Source organism: Dermacentor andersoni, chromosome 2, assembly GCF_023375885.2.
Source record: "Dermacentor andersoni chromosome 2, qqDerAnde1_hic_scaffold, whole genome shotgun sequence".
Lineage (NCBI taxonomy): Eukaryota > Metazoa > Arthropoda > Arachnida > Ixodida > Ixodidae > Dermacentor > Dermacentor andersoni.
In genome coordinates this window covers 111,769,625-111,792,846 of record NC_092815.1, presented here as the reverse complement: position 1 = coordinate 111,792,846, position 23,222 = coordinate 111,769,625, and the positions used below count along the sequence as shown (strand labels likewise).

At 50.0% G+C, this 23,222-nt stretch overlaps 1 protein-coding gene across 4 annotated transcripts in view; it reads left to right on the top strand.

Annotated features, from left to right (window-relative positions):
• ATP8B (ATPase phospholipid transporting 8B) overlaps nucleotides 1–23,222 on the top strand; it is a 151,110-nt gene that overhangs the window by 72,610 nt on the left and 55,278 nt on the right. For 2 of the 4 annotated variants that reach the window (XM_050188127.3, XM_055076571.2), the window contains exon 2: nucleotides 7,363–7,465. In XM_050188127.3, coding sequence (XP_050044084.1) covers nucleotides 7,429–7,465 — 37 coding nt within the window. In that variant the 5' untranslated portion in view covers nucleotides 7,363–7,428. Of the gene's footprint in view, nucleotides 1–7,362; nucleotides 7,466–13,997; nucleotides 14,385–18,409; nucleotides 18,791–23,222 lie in introns of those variants that run through there. The other 2 variants (XM_050188129.3, XM_050188125.2) reach the window with 2 other exon arrangements.

The window sequence follows — 23,222 nt, the reverse complement described above, 5'->3', positions numbered from 1 at the left end:
GGACGAAACGGCGCCCCTCGACAAGAGACGCGCAGCATACGGCTACAGCATGTAAACGTGCTCCGGCCGCAACCCAAGCGGCGGGGAAACGCGACATGCCGCCACCACCGTCCACTTTCGGACGCCACGAAGTTCTCGTCATAGAATAAAGAACCAACATAGAAGAACCAACAGAGCACACGTGCGTCTCTAGCACGACTCCCAAGTCTCCTCCTCGTCATTGGGGAAGGGGGCAAATGTCAGAAACTCTATGCCAACTAAGATTCCGCCGGGGTATGTTAATGAACTCCATGAGGGTAAAACATTTATACGGGGCCCTCCGCTGCGACACCTATATTGGACCAGGTGTTGCTTTGTAGCGTTATATCTTATCACTCTAACAACCTGTCACAAGGGTCCCTGTGCAGTCTCTGACTTTGGGACCCTTGTCTGTATTCCACTTTTTGTAAGAAATTGTTATGAACGAATAATAAACTGAAACTGAAACAAAATATACTATAAACCCATATTAAAATTAGGTCAACATACTACAACAACCTTACTATAATATTATTATTAAATATGACAGACAGACAGACAGACAGACAGACAGACAGACAGACAGACACAGACAGACACAGACAGACAGACAGACAGATAGATAGATAGATAGATAGATAGATAGATAGATAGATAGACAGACAGACAGACAGACAGATAGATAGATAGATAGATAGATAGATAGATAGATAGATAGATAGATAGATAGATAGATAGATAGATAGATAGATAGATAGATAGATAGATAGATAGATAGATAGATAGATAGATAGATAGATGTTTCCGCGCGGTATCTGCAGAGGAGATCGCAGGCGCAGAACTCTCGAGTCCCGAAGGGACCGGCACGAGACGAGGAACACGCGCCGCTTGCATCGCGACTCGAGACCGCATTTTTTTTTTTTTTTTTTCGAGGGACGTCATTTGCCATTTTGTGATACACGTGCTGACGCACGCTGTTCACGGCTCGCTGCACTGTTGTCAGCAACGCGACCCATGTGAGCTGCCAAGATTACGTACATAGCACAGCGCTGCGCGCGCGTGTCACCGCTCGCCGGGCGCGGTCTGTGCCGAGAACGTCTATCCGTTGCGGAATCGCACGGAGCCCGTCCCAAGAAGAGCCGAGCCGTCAGGCACGGCCTACGTTAGCGGCCGCCGCACTGGTTCTTTCGCAAAGCGGCCTATAGCGATGGAATGGAAGAGCGGGGGAGGGGGGGAGCAAGAGGTCGGAGAAAAAAAACAATAATGTACTTGCTTATGGCAGCGGATCACGATCTACTCGGTCGAAAACTTGAGCTGCGCACGTTTCGAGAAAGTGGTTCGCCCTTATGGCTCTTTGCACCCGAGCTTCGATCCCGAAGGCAGTTTTGTCTTTAACTGGTGTATCTTTACGATCGTGAAAACTCCCGTCGCGTGAAAAAAAAAGATGAAGCTTTTCTTTCGCCAAGCGGTTCTCCTTTTTATATACGTGTACATCTACGAAGCGAGCTCCGTGCGGTTTGTGATCGGGTACGCGGCACACGTGTGGCTCTTGATAGACAGCACCGCCTGAAAAAAAAACAAAAAAAACTTAAAGGGCACTTAGGTGCCCCTGCGTAGATGAATGCGAAACCATTGCGACGTCTCTCCGATGACGCCTCGGCCTCGTTCGCATATTTGCGTGAACCGGGCGCAGCTACTGACTGGAGCTCGAAGAACTCGCCGCAACCACCGCACCGTCTGGCAGCACTGCGACGCGAGGCGATATATATATATATATATATATATATATATATATATATATATATATATATATATATATATATATATATATATATATAGACCGGCCACACAGTTGCCGCTTCCTGGCAACGCAGCTTATGCAACCGTAATCTTTGGTGGGAAACGCTTGCGGCGAACGCTATGCGCGAAGGCGAGCTTTCTGGTTCCTTTTTTTTTCCCCGCACGACCGGCGCCGTCGCTGCCGCGGATGGATGGGTGGATGTTATGAGCGTCCCCTTTGGAGCTGGGCGGTGGGTTGCGGCACCAAGCTCTTGCTATTACACTGCCCAATATCCTACCTAGGTTCCTGTCCACCGATATTAGCCAGACGTTGCAAATCACTTTGCTTGTTAGCTAGCAACAAAATGTCGTCCGCATAAAATAAACCTGGAAGCTGCTGCTCTACTACTGTACCCGCCTGTTTGTATGAGAGATTAAATCCGGTATTACTTCCTTCTAACGCCCTCTCCATCCTCACCATGTACATCATAAACAGCAGTGGGGATAAAGGGCACCCCTGTCTCAGTCCCTTCTTGATATCAACTTTCTCCTCGCTCCTCATCCCTTCCCATTCAATGCAAATGGTATTTTCTAGGTAAATCTCTCTCAAAAACTGTAGACAATCGTCGCCTAAGCCTTTCCCTTCTAGAATATCCCGCAAGATACTGCTGTCTACGATGTCATACGCTCCTGTAGTATGTCTAAAAAGGCCACATAAAACGGTCTGCTTTCTACTCTTAATATTCCAATACACTGAGTAAGAACAAGTATAAGTTATCATCCAAACGCCTACCTATTCTGCAGCCATTCTGAAGTTCTCCCAAAGTGCCATTATTCTCTGCCCATGCTTGCAGCTTTTATTGCCTGAGTTGCTAACTTGTATATTACCGATGTAATGGTCAACGGTCTACACGAGTGAATTGTCTTTCTCCCCCTTACCTTTATAAATTAAATAATTCTATTTTGTCGCCAACTGTCTAGTATTCTTCTATTTTTTAAAGTTTTTTCCACTGCTTTCACCAGAGCTTCCTTACTTTTTGGTCCTAGTTCATTAATCAGCCTAATGGGAACCTCATCTAGCCCTGTGGCTGTGCGCTTAGGAATTTTCTCTTCGGCTTTCTTCCAGTTGAAATTTGTCAGCGCCAGTCTGGTTCTCTTTCGTGCTCTTTATTTCTTCAAGTACAACCTCGTCATTGCCTTGGAAAGATTCGGCTGTTATTTTTTGGATGTAATTTAATGCCGCTTCCCATTCCAGTTTGTTTCCATCTTCGTCTAGGATATGTTGTTGTATTGTTGTTCACTTCCTGCCTAATAATTTTATGTGGTTCCGAAATATTCTAGGTGCGGCCTTCTTTTTCTCACGTATTTCTGACAACCAACGTTCACTTTCATCTTTTAGCTTTGCTTGCACCAGTATTTGAACCATAGACTTTTTCTCCCGGTATATTTCCCATTTACTTGCCACTTCATCCTGCGGTAGCTGCGCCTTCTTTGCCTGCCCGTGCTCTCGGGATGCTTTCTGTCGTTTGGCGATCCCTGTTCCACCAGATTTTCGGTTTCTTTTTTCCTTTCCAACGAACATGTCGCTTCTCTTTCCGTATTTCTGTCGTTATTACGCTTAGAAGCTCGTTCTCTTTACTTGGTGGCGGATGCGCGGAAGTGGGCGCTATCTGGTGGTGCTTCAGTGAACCCAGCGCCCACGCGGCGCCCGCCTCTCGTTTATGTCGGCTGTGACCACGTGACCTTTTATACCATCTCCGAAGACGCCGCTAGATTTTCCGCTTCATAAAAGCAATATTGCTTTCTCATTAAAAGAACAACAGTGCTCGCTGCATAAACTGTAGAAACAAGCGGTTAAAGTGAAAGCCTTCGAGCGCCACTCAAACGCACGCCTTGCGTCATCCCACGCTCGTCGAAGGCGCTATAAGCGTTTCTTTAAAGGGCCCCTCACCAGGTCTGGCCATATTGAGCTGACAAGCGCAGAGCATACACTGCACATTAACGATCGCGTCTGCAAAGTATTACATCGGTACGCGTTACGGAAAGACCTGAAATTTCAAACCGAGCGCCGTTTTCCTATGCTTACTGGACAGCCACCGACCTTGAACTACTGGCCATCGAAGAAGCCATTCAACTCTGTGATGCGCTACAGAAGACACGGTTCACATCTACACCGGCAGTCAAGAGGCCCTCAAGCAACTGAAATCCCGATCCGACTAACATAGCGCACTGTATAAAACGAGCCTACGGCCACCTGCGCGACAATAGACATGCACGCATTTTCGTACACTGGACACCAGGCCACAACATGAGAGGAGCGGGGAACAGGACGGCCCATGAGGCTGCAGGCGAGGAAATGAGAGAAGACTGCCATCGCAGCCGTGAAGTGAGCCCGTTACGGCTGGACCACACCTATAGCTCCCCGTCATCCTTCGTTGTACCAGATCACCAGATTGCCCGGCTGAAACACGAGAGGAAGGTTCTATACTACGGGAGTCTATTCCTAGCATCCTTCCTCTCATTCCCACCCCCCTTCCCAGAACAGCACAGGTTCTCATCCACAAAGCAAGATCTAAGACATCCATTACACCGGATGTTCTGAGCAAGTGGGGAGGAACACAAGTGGAATGCCCCATGCAACTGCCCTGTGGTCAACGTCGATTTCAACCATCTGACCTGGTTTTGTCCTACCACAGCCATTCTCAGGGACAGCACACCCGACCTCTAAAGGTGGCATCGTACGAAGACTGGGTGGCACCGCAAGCAGATGCCACCAGAATAATTAACGCTTTGCTGTGCTTTGCTAAGGAATCAGGCATCTTTCCTTTCACCTGATCACTTACCCCTATCTTAGGCCACGGACCATCCCTTCTAGTAAAAGTTTCAATTAATCATTTGATTTTCCTTCTTCTCGCGGCCGCCGCGCTCTAAGCCAGAGGATGACGGACACGTGCTAGTACGCCTGCGTACACGTGTTTGCTCTGTGACGTCGCCCGTGGTGACACGTGACTTCGAGAATTATTCGAGGTAACATCTGTTATTTGTGTAATGTGTTGCTTGAATAGATGGATTAAAGCTTAGAGAAATAATAAAACTCACAAACCGAATGTCTGCATGTTTTTGTTTTACTTCGCACCGCAGCAAGAGATGTACTTCCGTTTCGCCTGCTTGTTCCCTGGTCGTGCAGTCGCGCGTGCAGACACCGAAACTATGTCATTTTGTACCGTGTTCCAGCGCGGGATCATGCTCTGTGCGCTTGTGTCTGCCTCAGTATTCGTGTAGTACTGACATATACCGTTAGTCAGGTGTCCTCGTGCACAGCGCGCAAAACCGTGCGCTATGCGGAACGAGACAATCACAACAGCTCGCGCGCGACGTCGCCAGGGGAAGTGCGCCACGCCGCAAAAAAAGGCAAGGAGAAAAAAATTAAGGCGGGCCCCGTGACGTATGCGTCACGCGATCTTCGAGGTCCGGTATGGAAGAACGCAGGGAAGGAATGTCGCTTGCGGAGGCTAGGCGGGACAAGTGGAGAGAGCGTCTATGTTTGCGGTGAAGCTCGCCTCCTGAAATAATGGGTTCGCTGCACTCAAATATTTCTATCTCGGCTATTAATGAGCCGATTAGAAAAAAATTTTGCGGCAGAACGCTCACTAGAGGACACGTAACAATTTCCAGTGTATAGCAAGAATTTGCTATGGGGCCTGATTTGGGGCCCTTTAATGCAATAGACCCCGTGGCGTCGCCTCGCCGTTTGCACGCACGAAGTTTGCAAAAGGGTACTGCGGGGGAAGCGTATGATGACTGATGTAGCGAGCTGTGTATGCGTTAACATGCGTTCGTGTGTCAGTTCTACATGACTGCTATACACGTACGTGATACTACTGTACGCGTGAGAGAGCGAAATAAAAAGATATCGATGATTTTCAGCTCGACCCAACCGCCCTGGTAGATAATACTCACTAAACGAAGCCTTCCTTGCCTACCTCACCTGGGTTTGACGTGGCCTGCTGGTTGGATTCCTCTGCACATGCGCTCAGCGAGGGGGTTTAACCCAAGCTGTTGCTCTATAAAGAAAGAAAAAGCTCTAATGACGATTACGAATGCGCAGCTCGAATGTTTAAGCGCTAGCAGTAATGTGGACTGGGCGTTTTCGCTCCAGATTTCCAGTTCGTCAAATCGCTTAGGCTTGTGGGGTGTGAAGTTTCTGCTTCTTCCATGACATTTCAGTGTAAATGATGTTTTATAGCGTTCTTGTTTAAGCTACTAAGCTCCTCTCCGATAATCGAGTGCTCGCCGGCTTTCTAAGCGTACATAGGCGCACACCGTGATGTTAAATGCCGTGTGGCCTACGCGACACGGCGACAAACGCCCGCGCCGCCACTGACTCACGAAAGGAAAAACGAGACGTCACCGCGCCGCGGCAAAACTTTCGTGATACTGCATACCGCAGATGTGTAGGGTGCCTCGATAACAGCGCCGCGTAAAATTGTTTAGCATCGAGGCACCCTAATGATGCGTTGTGTCCCTAATGAAGCGCGGAGGGCACCGCCATCTGGTGGTGTTGAAGCAAGCCGAGCTTTGCGTCCCGTGACCAAACTGTCCTACCTCAACCGGAGGAGGGGGCGGGGCAGGCGAGTGTTGTCTAATTGTTGTCTAATGCGCCTTGATGTCCTCCTTCCGCGGTGCGGCGCGGGAGGAGGACATTGAGGTACCCTAGTGTTGTCGCATGTCGTTTTGTGCCTGTTATCTCTGGTTCACAGAAATTTCGGGTGCCTAGTGCCCCCCTTTCCCCCCGGCTACCACTATACGCCCCTGTGCTGTTTTCCCCACCGCTGTACTTTGTACATTTCTGTAGTAAATGAAACGCAGCTGTGAGTATAACGTATGCGATTTGGAAGTTGGTTTCTCTGTGTGTACTTGTCGGTGTGCAGAAGCAAAATTAATGTTGTGTGTGTGTGTGCGTGAATTATAGCCCACTCTGAGTGGTTAAATGCACTTATTGTGACATAAACTGCCAAGCGAAGGGGCGGGAACCTCATCGCGCTGCTCTTGCACAGTTCCTTGCTTTTTGCCCTTCATTTTTATTGCTTTCTTTTTTGCAAAAAAAAGAAAGAAAATGTTCAACGAAGTTTAGAAAGCAAAGTTTGACCCTTAATTTTTCTACCAGTAATCAACTATTTTTACCCCGCCAAATATGTTATAAAACGGTTTGGAAAGTATACCGCTTCAAAATTATTTAGTGTTAGTAACGCCTCTTAGCATAAGCGCGTCCAGCGGCGCCCGCTAATAAGCCCTATATAGCTACGTATCATTAACTCGATAAAGCCTGGTTGAGTCGGCTTGTCGGTCCGAAATATGGTCCTCGAGTTCATGTAAACGCTAACGGGTCAGCTCGGGTAAGCAGGGAAGCTAGTTCGGCTAACCCGCCTGCAAGGTTTGGGTAGCTGCTTGGTGAGATGCGTGTAAGCGCGGTTGAGGAGGCATGAAATCAGCTCGACGTCTGACTCGACCCCCTTTCGTCGAGCCCCTGTAAACGAAGCCTTGTGTTGCCGTTTCTTGTCGCAGGTTGAGCGGCGGCGCATGCGAGCAGCCGCCGGTGTGCCCTTGCATGGCTGAGGACAGCGGCCAGTCATGGGCTTTGCGTGCTGGACTCGGGAGGTCCGCCAAGGTGAGCACCGTGTCCACTCTCTCGTTCCCCGTTATCTATGCTTCAACTGACTAACTCCGCGTACTGCAGCAAGAACACCGACCAAAACAAGCGTCTTTGATGCGTTTCGTAGTGGCTTTGCCACTGTGCATTTGTGTAATGCGGTGAAACATAAGTAGTGTATTGGCGGTGATGGGAGGCGAGAATGTGCGCTAGTGCTAAGTGTAACCAACGTGTCATTGTTTAGTATACTTTCTTCGGCGCCTTCGGGACACCAAAGGGTCAATGGTGGCACGACAGCTGGAACCTGCACTGTCCATAGGTAGGGGGCTCGCCGGCCTGTCCGCGACAGCGGGCAGCCGATCTTGTATGCGAACACACCCTCGGCACGCTCTGATCTCGGCGGCCCCAACCCACGCACCGCCCTGGTTCCAGCCTAGATATCTCCGCAGTACTTTGGGTTCTCTGGAGATCCTGCGCTGGCCGGTTTAATATAATCCCAGTTTCTCTTGACGGTCCCGTTCGCCGATGTTATTTTGGCAAGCTAAATAACCCCACCGCAATATACATCTGTACTCCGGTGAAGCTTACTAAAACAGAGTGACAGAGAGCGAGTGTGAAGAGAAAAAAGGTGCTATACCGCCATTGGATAGAACACATATATGACCTGTGCCAAGGGAGCCAGATGGGGCTTCTCCGTTGTCCGTCCCTCCGTGCCACGCCAGGCTGAACGGAAGCTTCGCGAAAGGATTAGTAGTGCACAACGGGCGCGCCCTCCTTCTTCCTTCTTGTAACGCGCAGCCGGCGTTCGTTTAATGATTGGCTTACAGGAGCAGTAGTTTTCGCCGCACTGCACGGAATTGGCGAAGCGGAGCGCATCTACACTTATGTGTGTTTGGTTCGAAAAAGTGCGCAAATATGCTTTATCTCCTTCAGTCACGATATTCACCGCGTGAGTCTAGACGCAACCTCTTTCTCCGGCAATGATATCGAGGAGAAAAATGCGAAAGCTAAGCTGAATGCAAGTGCCAACGTTTCCTGTCGAAAGATGGCGCCATATATGTAACGCTGGTGTGAAGAATCTTGATTGCCATGTGTGACGCGTGAAATTTGAAGTACTTTTGTTACCAGCTACGCTAAAAGTGCTTTTTCGGGGTATTCGGTGCGTGCGTGCGTGCGTGCGCGTGTGTGTGTGTATGTGTGTGTGTGTGTGTGTGTGTGTGTGTGTGTGTGTGTGTGTGTGTGTGTGTGTGTGTGTGTGTGTGTGTGTGTGTGTGTGTGTGTCCAAAGGTCTTTAACAATAACTAGCGCATCTTCTAACGAACATTTCATCTTTATTTACTAAGCACCGAATCATTTGAGAGCTCACTGTCGGGAATTTATTATTAATATTATACAGCGAAGCTGTATATAGCTAGCCGATTCGTCCGTCCGTCTGTCACCTGTACGCCAAGAACTTCTCCGGCGCGACCCCATGCGCATGCGCGAAAAAGAGAGGCATGCGATTGGCTACGCCAGTAGTGACGTCGTTGCTCTCCGTAGCAGCCGAGCGTGCGCGCAGCCATTTCTCTCCAGCTCCAAAATGCGTCGGCCACGCGTCATACGTGCTCCTGAGGTGCAGGCAGCTTTCGATTAGCAACGCCGCGAGCAGAACCGGGAACGAGCTCGTCTACGCCGTGCCGATTCTGCAGCCCGCGCACAAGAACTGGCTCGCGCAGCCGAGCGCAAGCAGCATCTGCGTACCGAGGATGCGGCAGCCTACCAAGCCGTCATTTAATGAACTATAGGAATTAGCCCAGTGATAAACACCGGGGCCGCATGTTTCGGCTTCGCTGGTTAATGATCTGTACGGAGTGCTTGGGCGGTGATTTGTTTCCCTTTTTTTTCGTTTTCTTTCTTCTTTTAAATTTGGGCTTTTAGTGTGCAGCAAAAGTTTTCGGAACTTGCCAAGTTCTCTCTTTGTCTCCATTGTAGAAATACAGCGTAGCCCATCTTGAAGAGTATTGATACAGCTCGATTTTCGCTTTCATGTTCCTTTAAATGTGCGCATATAGAGTTTACAGTTATAGACTGGCCGGAAATTAGCAAGTAGCACAAGGGATTACTGGCGTCGTTTAATATCATCACCTCTCGAGGCAATTTGCACTTTTGTGTCTTTCTGCCTCGTCGTTGTCGTATTCGTGCGCAATCGCGGTGTTGTTCACGACATTTAATTCGCGCTTTCCTTCTTCGCTTCTCTCTGAGGTACGCGCTTGTGGATGGTTCGAGCTTATGAATAAGGAATGCATGGTTACTACCACTCAGTCAATCAATCAGTCACTCACTCAATCAATCAAAAGGGCGTTTATTGTTAAACACAGGAGATATATTTTACAGAAAAATTTCGACCGTTAGCCCGAATGGATAACGTATTTTAACGTTTTATAGAAGTTCACATGCTCCCCTCTTACTAAACGAAATATTTCTAAGCAGCGGCCCCTTTCTTCTGCTTAAACTTTTATTTACGCGGTATTTTCATTTCATTATATTACCTGGAAGACCATTAATACAATATGTATTACATGAGAGGTTGGTACATAAGTTCTACAGATACATTAGCAAGACGTGCGCGAACGATCCAGGCATAATCACGTTGCCTTATGAGAACATGAGCATCCTAAAATGATCGGCGGGTTAATGTTGCTCTTTAGTGTCCCTTAAACCACTGAGCAGCACGTGTTGCCCGCTGGAGCGGGCACTGGTTCGATCGGCCGGGAGTCGCGTACGCAGGTATCGAATTCTCGTGGCCGTTTGACCGCCGGAAAAACCACGCCTCCTTCACCGCTATCCCGTGTCTCGCATTTCCAGCGCTTTTTGTTGCTTTCACCACAACGGTCGCAAGGTCTGAAAAGTTTGAGCTGCCGTGCGGCTTGAAGTTCGTGGTTATCGGCGGTCTCCACCGACTTTGGAACGCCCCTACGCGGGAACGAAGTATGGATCCATGAAAGTGTTTTTTTTTTCTTACTTTCTTTTCTTTTGTTTTTCTTTCTTTCTTTATTTCTTTCTTAACTTTTCTTTCCTTTATTTTATTCCTTTCTTGGGTCAGGTAACAGTATTTCACTCGCTCTTGTCCTTTCATGTTTTTTTTTCTTGTTTCAAAGGCACAGAGGCAGGTCAGCGAGACAAACGCAACAAACGATAAATAAAAACTGAATGTTTGATCCGTGAAATAAAGTAGATAAACGCAGAAACTGCGCTGAGAAATTGCTGAGGACAACCGGCGAGGACTCAAGCACGACGAATAGCACAGCCGTTAAATTGTGACTAAAGCGTTGGTTTTCTATGACGCAAACCGGTGTGGTCGGATACTTGCCGACGGCAACAAATGTTGCCGACACCGTGCTTGAATTGTTACTGTAATGGATGCATTTTAGATCAAGCGGAAAATTGCGCATTCAAAGACAACATACAGGTCACTTGCGCGGTTCGGAAAAAAAGCACCGAACTTTGTTAAGCAGAAACAACCGGCAAATGTCTGTGTTTTTGCTGTCAATACATTTTGTATGTCTCATAATTCTTGTTACGTTTTTTTTTTCTTGGTGGATGCAAGCGTGCCTTTACAAGTTTTGTTTAATTTTATCCCACAATCTTGATTTTAGCCATCTATATATCTTTTATGACATACATCCTGTTAATAAAGCTTTTATGCGTGAAGAGTGCATTCATGTTTCATTTTGTTTATGTATTACATAAAATATTCGGTGTAGTAGTTACTTCAGGAAAAATATCTGGCGTAATCTGCAAAAAACACCTATTTTCCCCATGGTACGGAAAGAGTTAATGCGCAGCTTTAGGGCGTGGTTATTCTTGCTTTCGTGCAGTATTTCCCATAATATTTAACGTAGCAAAGTAGTAACGGTTCGCCAGCTGTCCGCTAATCATTTCAACAGCACGCTTATTACTTCCGTGTTCCCTTTTTCGCAGTTGTAAAACAAGCTTTCGCGTGAAGCAGTTTACCAAGCAAATGGCGGTGTCGTTATTTTTTGCACTCGCGCATGCGGGCACAGTTTGCTTGCCTTGTGAGACGTAAAATGTACACGTGGCTCTCGCGATGAAAGCTACGCGCATGAGGCAAGCCCTCTGCGTGTGCAGCTAGCACTTCGTATTCATTCGAACCACGATTCGTGCTGCCATTATATAGTTGGGCACGTGTGCAATGCAGAAAAGCCAACTTTCGAATTGGGAAAGTCATTTTATTGTGCATTGCAGGAAAACCAGCTTGGCACTTTACCCTAAATGGCGTGTTAATACGTCCTCCGGGCCTGGCCGACGCATAACGGAGAAAAAGCGTCGCGTTCATGAGCCGAGCATCGCAGGAGTTTTATTGGATGGTGCTCAGGCACTTCTGTCGGGCGCTTGAGCACTCCGGGAATGCGCGACGGGCTATCCGGCTTTCGGAGGGAGAGGTTTCACGCGCAGGGAAAGGCTTAATGGGGCTTTAGACTCGGCGTCAAAACCATTCCGGCCGCTTGCCCCCATTATTCGTTCTTCAGTTAACCGCGGTTCTGCTCAACGTGGTGATTGTTGCCTGGCTTCGACAGCATCGAATCAAATGACAATAACGCCACATTGCTATGGGTTGAATTAGTACTTTTGATAAAGATATCTGCAGGCTAGTTGCTTATATGTTGTGTGGTAGTAGTGTATGTCCGTTTGGGTATTCCTCAAACCGATAACGTGGACATCTGCGAGCGCAGTTAGCGTTGACGTGGGTCGTTACTGCAAAACTCTCTTCTCTGCACGCGAGTGGATTTTTTGTGGTCTTTCTTTATTTTTTCCTTCATCCCTTCCTTCCTTTTCTTTTTTTCTGACATTCGCGGGGCGCATTTCCATCAAACTGTCGTCCTCCTCCGAGTCACTCCTTAGACGGCCGGAAACGCTTCCCCCCCCCCCTGTACGTGAGAGGAGGAAGTCCGCCTGTCCGCAACGCTTCGATCGGTGCTTTCTCATCTCCGTGTCCTCTCCTTCTCCTTCCTCCGTCGCCTCCTCCACTAAAATAGAGAACGGATCCACTCGCTTCTTTTCTCATCTTTCGTTTTATTTCTCTCGGTGTTTACTCTTTTTCTTTTCTTTCTTTTCTTGGTATACTCTTGAGGGCATCTTATAGATAGATGCGTTCCGAATTTCTCCCTGTCAATGGGCGTGGAGTCCGGGTACCGTTTTGTTGTCCGAGTACACTTTTTTTTTTCTTATTTGTAATATCGACCCGTTTTCTGGAACCCCGGGGGGGCTCCAGTAAGTGAGTGAGTGAGTGAGTGATAGCGAGTGTCGGGAGGCGTCCAGCACTCGCCGCGTTTGTGTGTGTCCCCCCCCCCCCCCCCCTCTTCATATTTAGTTGTTTTCACCGCGTCAAGCCCGCGTCCCGGTCGGAAGGGCGCCCAGTCCGCGACTTCTTCCGAAAGAACTGTGCTGAGCGGTCGAACGCGTGCGCTCAGGTTTGCCGAAGGTTTGCCGGTGCCTTTTCTTTTATACTTTGTTATTTTTCTTTTAATCCGTATCACTTGCGTATAGTTATGCCTTCCGACCTCTTGACAGGGCGGCAAACACAGAAAAGCGATCGCTTGTGAAAAATTTGACGGAAAAGAAAGAACAATCCAGAGAAGGTAGATAGGGATAAAAATATATGTGGAGTGTGAAAAGTGCTTAGGCGTTGGCTAAAAAGCTTCCGCCACGTCAGAAGAGTTGAGCAAGCGTCACTGAGGTGGGCCTCGCTTGTTCATGATTGCGCCAGTCGCCTTTTAGCAAAGGCGCTATAAGCTTGCAAACGCTGAGACGTCTGGTCCGTGAGTCACCAGTGCACATTGGGAAAGTCCGGTGTTAATAAATACTTAGGAGAAAGATTCGTCCATAATATTTCTTTTTTTTTCTGCGTAATCGTTAGCGCACTCTTCTGTGCTATACTCATGTGCCGCGCGCGCGCGGGGGTGTGTGTGTGTGTGTGTGTGTGTGTGTGTGTGTGTGTGTGTGTGTGTGTGTGTGTGTGTGTGTGTGTGTGTGTGTGTGTGTGTGTGTGTGTGTGTGTGTGTGTGTGTGTGTGTGTTCGTGCGTGCGTGCGTGCGTGCGTGCGTGTTCACACCTAACTAGTCAGGTCACTTGCCACAAGAAAATCATGTCGGGCTTCCAGCTAACGACAACGCTGACGATTTTGGCGTGCGGACCTCTTCAAAATTTGTATTTTTTTTCGTCACGATTGATATTCACACGTGTAGCAAAATGGAAAACAAGGAAATATATTTCGCCAAACAACTATAATTTCTAAAATTGCTCGCATAATATGCAACCGTGGAAGAATAGCGGTTGACACGGCGGCTGGGCGTACTCGTGGTAAGCTGCGTATCAGTTCTGTCCTTATCAGTTGCTTATCAATAGCTGCGAACATATTGTTCAACATAGCGCACTGCTTGTCGTATTCTGTTACATATCTCGGTCGTAATCATGCTGCTCTAGTAGGGAACTCCACCTTCTTTAGATATCATCGACAAATTCAGGGAATGCCTACATTTACCTGTATAGCGATAGCGAAACTTGGAGCTGGGCGGTCAGCAGAGTGAGTGCACCTTTCGAGATTCGACGTACGGATTATGAACGACGGCGAGTGGCAAGGAACCACTTGGCCCTTGCGCCATTAAAAGCTACACATCATCAACTGGCAAGGAAGGTTCACTTTCGACTGCAATGTGCAACGCTGGATTGGCGCTCTAAAGAACATGCTAGAACAGGTGATGCAGAAGTGTGAAAATTGGAGCTGAACTGAGCGTGTCGCGCGTGTCCACGCACTCTGTTCAGCCGCAGACCGTTTGGAAGGACTTCGTGTTGTGGCGCGGACGTTTACGTATACGTCGCTCGGAATTCCGAACTCCGACGCAGGATATGCGAGCTGCGTGGGAATCACCAAAACAAGGTGTGTATGTATATATAAATAGAAGCTCATTTGTCGTAATGCAGTAAGTGCTTTCCAGCGCCCTAATTCCTTACCTGTTGTCAGTTCTCTGGACAGCATTGAATAGGCTGGACTCTAGACCATTTTAAGAAATGGAGGTCCTTTGACCATGGCCGTACGCATCGACGGCACAGAAAGCAGCCGCGAAAGCGTTATTACAGTACCTCAAGTTGAGAGGTCTTGGCGACCGTTTGTAGACTCGGTACGAACCTTCAAAGTGCGCGAAACTGTGCTCTATCTCATCTCTCTTTTCATCCCTGTAGCCCCTTCTCCCAGAGCTGGGTGGCAAACCGGACCGTGCCTGCTTGACCTCCCTGTCTGTCCTCTCCTCTATTTCTCTCCCTCTCTCTGTTCTTAAGCCTCCCCCCCCCCCCCCCCAACAGCCTTAAAAATCTATCAGATGTCCAAGTTCTGACTAGCCCAGCCTTATGCGTTATGTACTGCTTAAAGAAGTCTCCTGATGACGTAGGAAAGCGTAGATAACTCTTCGTCTTCGTAAAATAGCTTTCATGCGTTCCCTTTGTAGCAAGTGTTTATTCAGCTTATACTTTTCCGACCGAGCTTCCAGTGGCGTCTAAATGCTCTGCGAGTCTCCCGCTTCAGGCGTATACGAAAAAAGACCAAAAAAAAAAGAAAGAGAGAGAGAGAGAGAGAGAACGTGACGAAAATTCCATTTCTCTCAAACCATCGAGAGGACTAAGTGTAAATATAGCGCAATCAATATTGGAGAGGGTGTTGAACGTTTCAGCAATGTAATGTGTGGCTAAAGTTTGAAGTGTCCGGTGTAACTTGATGCATTATCTGAAATGACTGAAGTTTCGGTTATTGCGCTGCAGAAAGCTGCGTGGACATTGAGTCGCGTCATTTATGAAGCTTGGTAGGAGGCCGTTCCGTTCGTCTTGGCGCCTTGCCTGGATTACGAATCCCTTTTTTTTTTTTTTACCTTGAGAGTGTCAGTTTTGCTCTTTCATTAGTGCTGTTTACTAATACAACTATTAAGCAGCACTCAGACGTCGCAGTCACCGGCGGTTGCTTGCGAGGCTACACGTCCGCGTGCACCTTTGCACTTAAGGGGACGGGCGACGAATCAACGTCTCCATTACGTGCTAGCCACCGCGGTGCTATATCGCACGTTGACTCCGAGATATAGTGCAGCGCGTGGTGTCATCAAGCGCAGGCCCGATCTCGGAGGCTATGGAGTGCTACAACGGCAACTCCCACGACTTTCCATGACCCTGCGTGCGTGATCTTTTTTTTTTTTTTCCCGGCGCTGAACACTCGGGAGCAGTTGTGCCCAGTACGTGGTCGACATATCTTTTTCCGTCCTCTACAGGACGCACTGCAGTCTCACACCGCTTCGACGTTATCCGCACTCCGCGCCGCACTCAACGTGTCGCGATATCTCGGCGCCGCATACGATAAGTGCCCACAGCAAGCATCTTAAACCTCCGGTTGCGACTGCATCCAGGTGTGTAACATACCCTCTCCTTCGCACCGTGCTTGGTCGTGGCGTTTATCTCGCGCGATGTCTTTGCGCTGCGCAATAAATTTTCTTGGCGACGTGTGCTTCCGCTTTTGAGCGTTTGTCGTTAATCTTGCCTGTAGTTGAGAGCTAATGTGGCACATTGTGAACACGTTGCACTTCGCCTGATAGAATACGCCTCTTTGTCTGTCCGTCCGTCCGTCCGTCCGTCCGTCCGTCCGTCTGTCTGTCTGTCTGTCCATCTGTCCGTCCGTCCGTCCGTCCGTCTGTCTGTCTGTCTGTCTGTCTGTCTGTCTGTCTGTCTGTCCGTCCGTCCGTCCGTCCGTCCGTCCGTCCGTCCGTCTGTCTGTCTGTCTGTCTGTCTGTCTGTCTGTCTGTCTGTCTGTCTGTCTGTCCATCTGTCCGTCCGTCCGTCTGTCTGTCTGTCTGTCTGTCTGTCTGTCTGTCCGTCCGTCCGTCCGTCCGTCCGTCCGTCCGTCCGTCCGTCCGTCCGTCCGTCCGTCCGTCCGTCCGTCTGTCTGTCTGTCTGTCTGTCTGTCTGTCTGTCTGTCCGTCCGTCCGTCCGTCCGTCCGTCCGTCCACGCTCTCGTGGAAGCAACCATTGAGCGTTGCGTCTTGCTGTGTCTCCACTCAGAAGGGGAAAAAATAACGGGAATAATAGGAAGGAGTAAGCTTCAAGACGTTTCCGCTGCTATTAAAACGACCCCCCTACCGCCCCGACGTCGGATAAATAGAACACCGACATTCCCGTCTTGTCGCGTGCTCATCACCTCCTATTTAGAAGGCGCACCATTTGTCATAGGCCAGGCGCGTTGATGACCCGTCAAAGCCTCGCGCGAAGGGCGCGAAACTTTCTCAAATGGTTCCGGACTGTTTAAACCCGTATAGAAGGTCATTGTGGCGGTTTCGGAGACCAGCGTGGGCGTGGCCCGCCCCATATAGAGTACATAAATACGAGGATACGCCCGGCGGGCCATTGACGATAAAAATATTTAGCGTCGTAGCATCCGAGGCCACATGTTGCTTCCGTATGCAGCACTAAAGGTTCGGGGGAGAGGTCTGTTGAAGAGAGTTACTAGCTATGTACGAGGTCAGCATGGGGTGGGTGGCAGAGCTCGCAGTTCACGTTGCGTTCGAAGCATGCTGTTTAGGACGCTAGGGCCAGAGTGACCGTAGTACCGGTGCGCCATCCCAAAACCGTAAACAACGACAACAATAATAATAACCGGAATAACGAAATCAGAGTGCAACATAAACGCAACATTTTCTTTTTTGCCTACTCATCTCATGTTCAATATTTTAACGCGGGCGCGTTAAGCATATGCATATGTCATGCCTTGCTATGACATGCGGTATATGCGGGTTATATTGCCACACCATCCTATCACTCAAGTTGCCCATACCGCGCCTTACGTTCTTGACAAAGTTATCCCTCGGAATTTTGAGAATGACAGCCAACAAGCAAATGCCATCGAAACAAAACACAGACAGCGCATGCCTTTTATGTTAAATATTCTCAGACTGAAATATTAAAAGTGCGAAATAATAACATAAACCTGAAATTGACGTAATGTTTTTGGCGTGGTTGTGCACTAGCTCCGAGATCGGCCCACGCAAGAGGCCGCGTTTCTACCAGAAAGCTCGCCTTCATGCAAAGCGTTCGCCGCCAGCGTTTCCCGGCAAACATTGTACGGTTACATACGCTGCAGTTGCCAGGAAGCGTGAGAAGCAGTCAGGGACCTTTGATATGTTATCACGTTCCACTCTTAAAGGCGAAGCTTGAGCGTCCTTCCAGTTTTCTACAGTTGCCATCCTTAGATCGCTAAGTATAATATTCGAACACATCGCCTCCATAACATGTAACATTTTCCCGAATTTCAGCAGACTTTTATTCTGCGAAGACGACTAATTGCTTCCATTGCTTACTTCAGCAATGTGTCGCCTTCCTTCCGTATTGTCAGACTAGCTCTCTCTCTCTTTCTCTCTCTCTCTCTTCTGTTTAGATGCGGAAACGGGAGAAAGTAGGCTACGCTATAGCCGGCTATCCCAAAATCTCACATTCACTGTTCAAGTAACGATATGGAAGAAGAAGCTGAATTCCGGGAAAGTATATTGAAGCGAGACTGAGAACTGTCAAACATATATAACAAACACTTCGTCAGTCTCGTCGTTCCTGTGCTGTTGTTGCATATTTGCAACGGCGGTCTCGTGGGGAATCTATCGGGGGCCTCGGGCGACTCGCGGCCGGAGCTCCGAAAGGTATGCAGCGTACACTGTGTATATTCGTGGGGGGCGAGGCGGCTGCGCGCACACAGCTGATCACACGCGTGCGTTCGCCCCCGCACCGGCGCCATCCATCAGGGTGCTGCGTGCGTGCGCGCGCGCCGACAGCGAGCGACGCGCCCTTGGCTCCGTGTCCGGAAAGGCGTTGCCTTGCCCCAGGGCGGGGCCAGGCCCGCTCCTCGGCCCCGTAGCCCCGTGGCCCCCCCGTCGGAGACGGGTCGCGGTCGCCGCCGACGGCCGCCGCGCCGCCGTCGTCGTCGTCGAGAGAGCAGCCGCGCGTGTTGTGGGTTCGTGCGTGCGTGCCGTGTCGCGCTCTCGCCGTGCGTGTGGGGCGCGCGCGCGCGCCGGCATCGTTGCCGTCGCCGTGCCGCCGCCGCAGCCGGGCAACGAACGCGTGGCGCGATGCTGATGCCGCTGAAGCGCGAGTCGCCGCCTCCTCCGCTGCCGACGCTCAGCGAACGCCGGCGGTCGAGCGCGGCCGCGCGACGCCGGGCGTCGTTCGTGGACGCGCCGCCGTCGGACCAGCCCGAGGACTTCTTCGCGTCGCCCGCCGGCGGACATCGGCCGCAGGATTACCGCGCCGGCGGTGGCAGCGCCAAGCGTGAGTTGGAGTTGCGCGAATGCATCCGTCCTCTCTCTCTCTCTGTCGCTGCGAGAGCGCGTGATTTTGTTTCGGTGACAACCAGCCTCTCACACGAGACAAGAAAAAGACGATGTGTGATCTGACGCGATTTTATTTTTGAAGCTAGCTATTCACACTATTCACTATTCACACACTATTCACATAACAGGAACATTTATTCATGCAAGATTATTTTGTTTTTTTGACGCGTTGTGATAGCAACGCGCACAGATCGCTTTGGCGGCGCTTTCTTCAAGTAATTTCATGTATTGGAAGAAGTCGTGTCAGTGTGGGCTGAACAAAATAAACGCATCGCATGCTCAGAAAAGAGTGGGAAAACCCGTTGGTTATACACCGAGGCGGCTACGTGAACGAGGCGCATGTGATTGATATTTTTCTGTGTTACATTCAACGACGTCGAGAGCGTCCTCTTGCCGTTCCCGCCAAAACTCTTTGACATTCTGCTGTCGAGCATGAACACGATACCGCGCGGTTGTAGCTGCAAAAAGGACCGTTTTTTCGTACCCTCCTTTCTGACAAATATGAACCGTCGAAGCAGTGGCGTAGCTAGGTCGTCTAGCACCCGGGGCCCATAGGTCTTCTGTCATACCCCCCCCCCCCCCCCCCCCCCCCGCTCCGGGGGTAGCCGGCGGAAAGAGGGGTGTCTTCAGACGTATATGACACCCCCCCCCCCCGCGTTGCTACGCCACTGCGTCGAAGCAGTGGTACTTTGAAGACGGGGCTCACGACGGTGCATTAGAGATGCAACGACCTCCCATTTTGAGTGGCGTCCGCGATTAGAGTGTTTTAGCAGAACGTTTTTGACGGTCCGCTCCGCTCTCGCGTACCCGCTCACAGTTAGCGGAGCGGCGGACGAAGAATCAGTTTTAGCGGAGCGCCCGGCTGCGTCCGAAAGGCATGTGCTCGCCTGACGCGCCACCTTGCTGCAGAAGGTAAAACCGCTATGAACATAATACTCAAGTTGTAAGAATTGCCGCAATAAAATAATATATTTGGAATTACTCAAATGTCTGAAGGCATTTCACGCAATACATTGCATTTTCATTTCTTATATATATATAATCCTTACATTAACGAAGCCGTTACGCTGTGTTGTAGCCAAGGCAAGGTTTATTGCTATTTCAGTACACCTAAAACGTGGTCCGCATAAACAAACGCGCGCACATGGCAGGGTTCTGGAACGGGTTCATGGCCATAACCTCCCGAAGTAGATCTTCGTGTCTCCTAAAGTGTACTCTAGGTTTGCGCTTTACAAATCCCCATTCAAACGAGCTCGTTGACGGGCCACACTCTAAGAACAGTTTACACCCTTTGCCTTGCCCCTTCTGCCACACAAAAATAGTCGTCATCTGCCTTGATGCGTTTCCTTTCTTTATCGCTGCAAGCCCGGAACTTTCCTGTGACGAACGGCACGCGCGTTATCAGAAGGGGCACTCCAAAGGGTGTAAACTGTTCTATGCTGATAACGCGCGTGCCGTTCGTTACTGGAAAGTTCCGGGCTCGCAGCGATAAAGAAAGGAAACGCATCAAGGCGGATGACGATTATTTTTGTGTGGCAGAAGGGGCAAGCCAAAGGGTGTAAACTGTTCTTAGAGTGCAGCAGCACTGGGGGCAGCCATTTTGCTTCGCTAGACCCGCTTGACCCGCTCGCCGCGCTACGCTGAGAAAGCTTTCTAGCGGGGAGGGGGCTCCCGTCCGCTCGCCCGCTCACGGCTGAACGGGTCGCGCATGCGCACTTGCGCTTCCGCTAGCCCGCTGAGCGGAGCGGACCGTCAAAAACGTTCTGCTAAAACAGCCTATTATCTGGTATAGTTAAGGAGCGTCCTGTATACAGGAAGACTCACTCGTGTGCCAGCGCGATGCTGTGTCCGTTTCTGCAACGTGCGATAACATTTTTCTCTCTCAGTCGGGCGATTTTTGCAGCTGCGTTTGACGTGACTGCAAACCCGCGCAGTTGCAACTCTCCTTTAACTCGACCCGACCGGGTCGAGTCAGAAGTCGAGCTAACCCAGCCCGACTCGACACCGTTTGCATGCAACGCTACAGGTTCGCGTGCCTTGCCAAGCGGGTTGGGAGAGTCAACGCCTGTTGCAGGTTGGCCCAACGGGCATCGACGCTCGCTCGGCCCAACCTGCTAGCGTCCCAACCTGCTAGCGGCCCAACCTTTCTGTGGTTCATATGCAAACGTAGCTTACACCGAGTTGGTGGGACGCATCCAGATCGCCGCGATAAGACGGAGGCGCCTGTTGTGTCGGCGCCGTTTGTTTTCCCCGCAGGGAACAACACTTCCGCTCCGCATTGATTGCGCGGCCGCTTGTTGTTCCTCTTTGTATATCTTGGCTTGGGCTTGGCGTGGGAGGCGGAAAAGTGTGCTGCCGTCCGGTTCCCCCCCATTGTTCTTTTGCCAACGTTGGTTGCTATGGGGGAAGGAGGGGTGGGGGGGGGTATGGAAGGTGGAGGATAGCGTATATATCTACACACACGCTTCCGAGGAGGAATAATAGGTTGTCGTTGTGCCCTCCTCCCCATTGTGTCGCCACGCTCGCTGCTCGTCGTTGCGCGAGATCGCGCCTCAAGCTGCCGCCATTGTCAATCAAAGTGCTTCCCGCTCGCTAATTGACGCGAGGGCTGCACATTGCGCCGGGAGCGGCAACCCCTCGACGCGCTCCTCTTTCCTTTGTTCGGTCGTTCTTTTTCTTCTGCTGCTGCTTCTTCTTGGCGCACGCGGTGCACTGTAGAGCGGCTTGACAGATCCTTTTAAGAGAAACTTGAGACGACTGTAAAAAGAGCGTCTACGAAGAGAAGGGGAGCGAGAGCGCTTGCTGTAAATTTATAAAGCAACGACTCGGAGGAAGAGAAGAGCGCCTGTTGAAAACGTATGTTGAGATATAGAAAGGAAGTCGGGGGGTCTGCTACACAAAAGATGGCTGACTCTATTGAAGTTTATAATGAGTTCACGTAATAGCAACAAGACGTTTTATTGTGAGTGAAAGAACTATCGGTTGAAACATCTGTTGAATCCTGTAGAAGCCATGCAGCATGCCAGTGAACGATTTTGTGAAGCACCAAACCACTTCTTCATATCTTTCTTATCCAATTATATTTATTATGAAACGTCGTTGGGCGTTATCGTTGAAGACATACTCGTGTCCCTTGTATACGTTTGCTTTGTTTTTCGGCAGGGTCATGGCCAAGAAGATATCTCGGTCAGTCTGTAAACTCGCGTTGTATTGGAGAGATTCAGATTCCACTAATATGTACCTCTCTATTCATTTTATTGCTACTCATGAACTATCGAGAGCGCTGACAAATCCGTGTGTGAGTTATAGTTAAGCAGGCAAACTTATTGGCAAACATGTACTGAGATATCACCTAATAATTCCTAGCGCGGGCATTGCTTTAGCGGGCAAGACATAAATAAAAATAAATCTGCGGAAGGTATGTTCCTATACTCCCTAATCCCTGCACCGGCCTCGCTTGTCGGTGTTCCCGTAGCGCTAAAAATAAACGCTTTCACGTGACAAAAGTCAGGAGCGGTGTGCGTGACGTGCCGACCGGGTGCGATGTGGTCGGTGGCGCGCAGACGCGCACACACCACACGCTCCCGAATTTCGACCGCGCCGCCGCGCGCATGTGACGTCAGTCCGCGTGAACTTGTTTACTCTACATACCGGCTCGTAAAAGCGCGCACTGCCCAATACCAGCTGCGATCGCACGTTGCGAATCAAATAGGCGTGCGCGCACGTTCGCTCAGAGGCACGGGCGTTCTGCGAACTGTTAGCGCCGTCCCGTGCCTCGCGTGCTGCTGCTGCTGCTGCTGCTGCTGCTGCTGCTGCATGCTGCAGCCAGTAGCCCTTCAGTCGTCGCGGATGCCCGAGGCCACACATATATCATTCGCGCTGGCTGTCTGCTCTCCGGCGAGCCCGGCACGATCCGGCACAATGGCGGGGGCATGCGTTCGAAGAAGCGCCTGTCCGCGTGTACGTTCGTAAGTCTTGGAGCAAGTTTGCGCATACGAAACGAGAGGAAGGAAGCTCTTTCACAAAAATAGTCGCCTGCGTGTTACTCCGCACGGAGAAGGGGATGGGGGATTGAAATGCCCTAGTAGAGAGAGAGATGGGGGAGGAAGGGGAAAAACGGGGGGGGGGGGGGAAACGCGGGGCGGGGCGTGGCGGGGGGGATGCGAGGAAAGGTGTAATGGTAGTTATGCTAGAAGGAAGGGAATGGCAGTTGCATGTGAAACGAAGCTCAACGCGTTACATTCAAAATGAAGGCGATCTAAAAATCAAGTTTAGTCATTCTAACCTGTACGTAGCATTTGCTATATTGCTGCATGAATATGAAAGGATGAGCGTGAAATGATAGGAAGACAAGGAAGGTGACAGGAAGA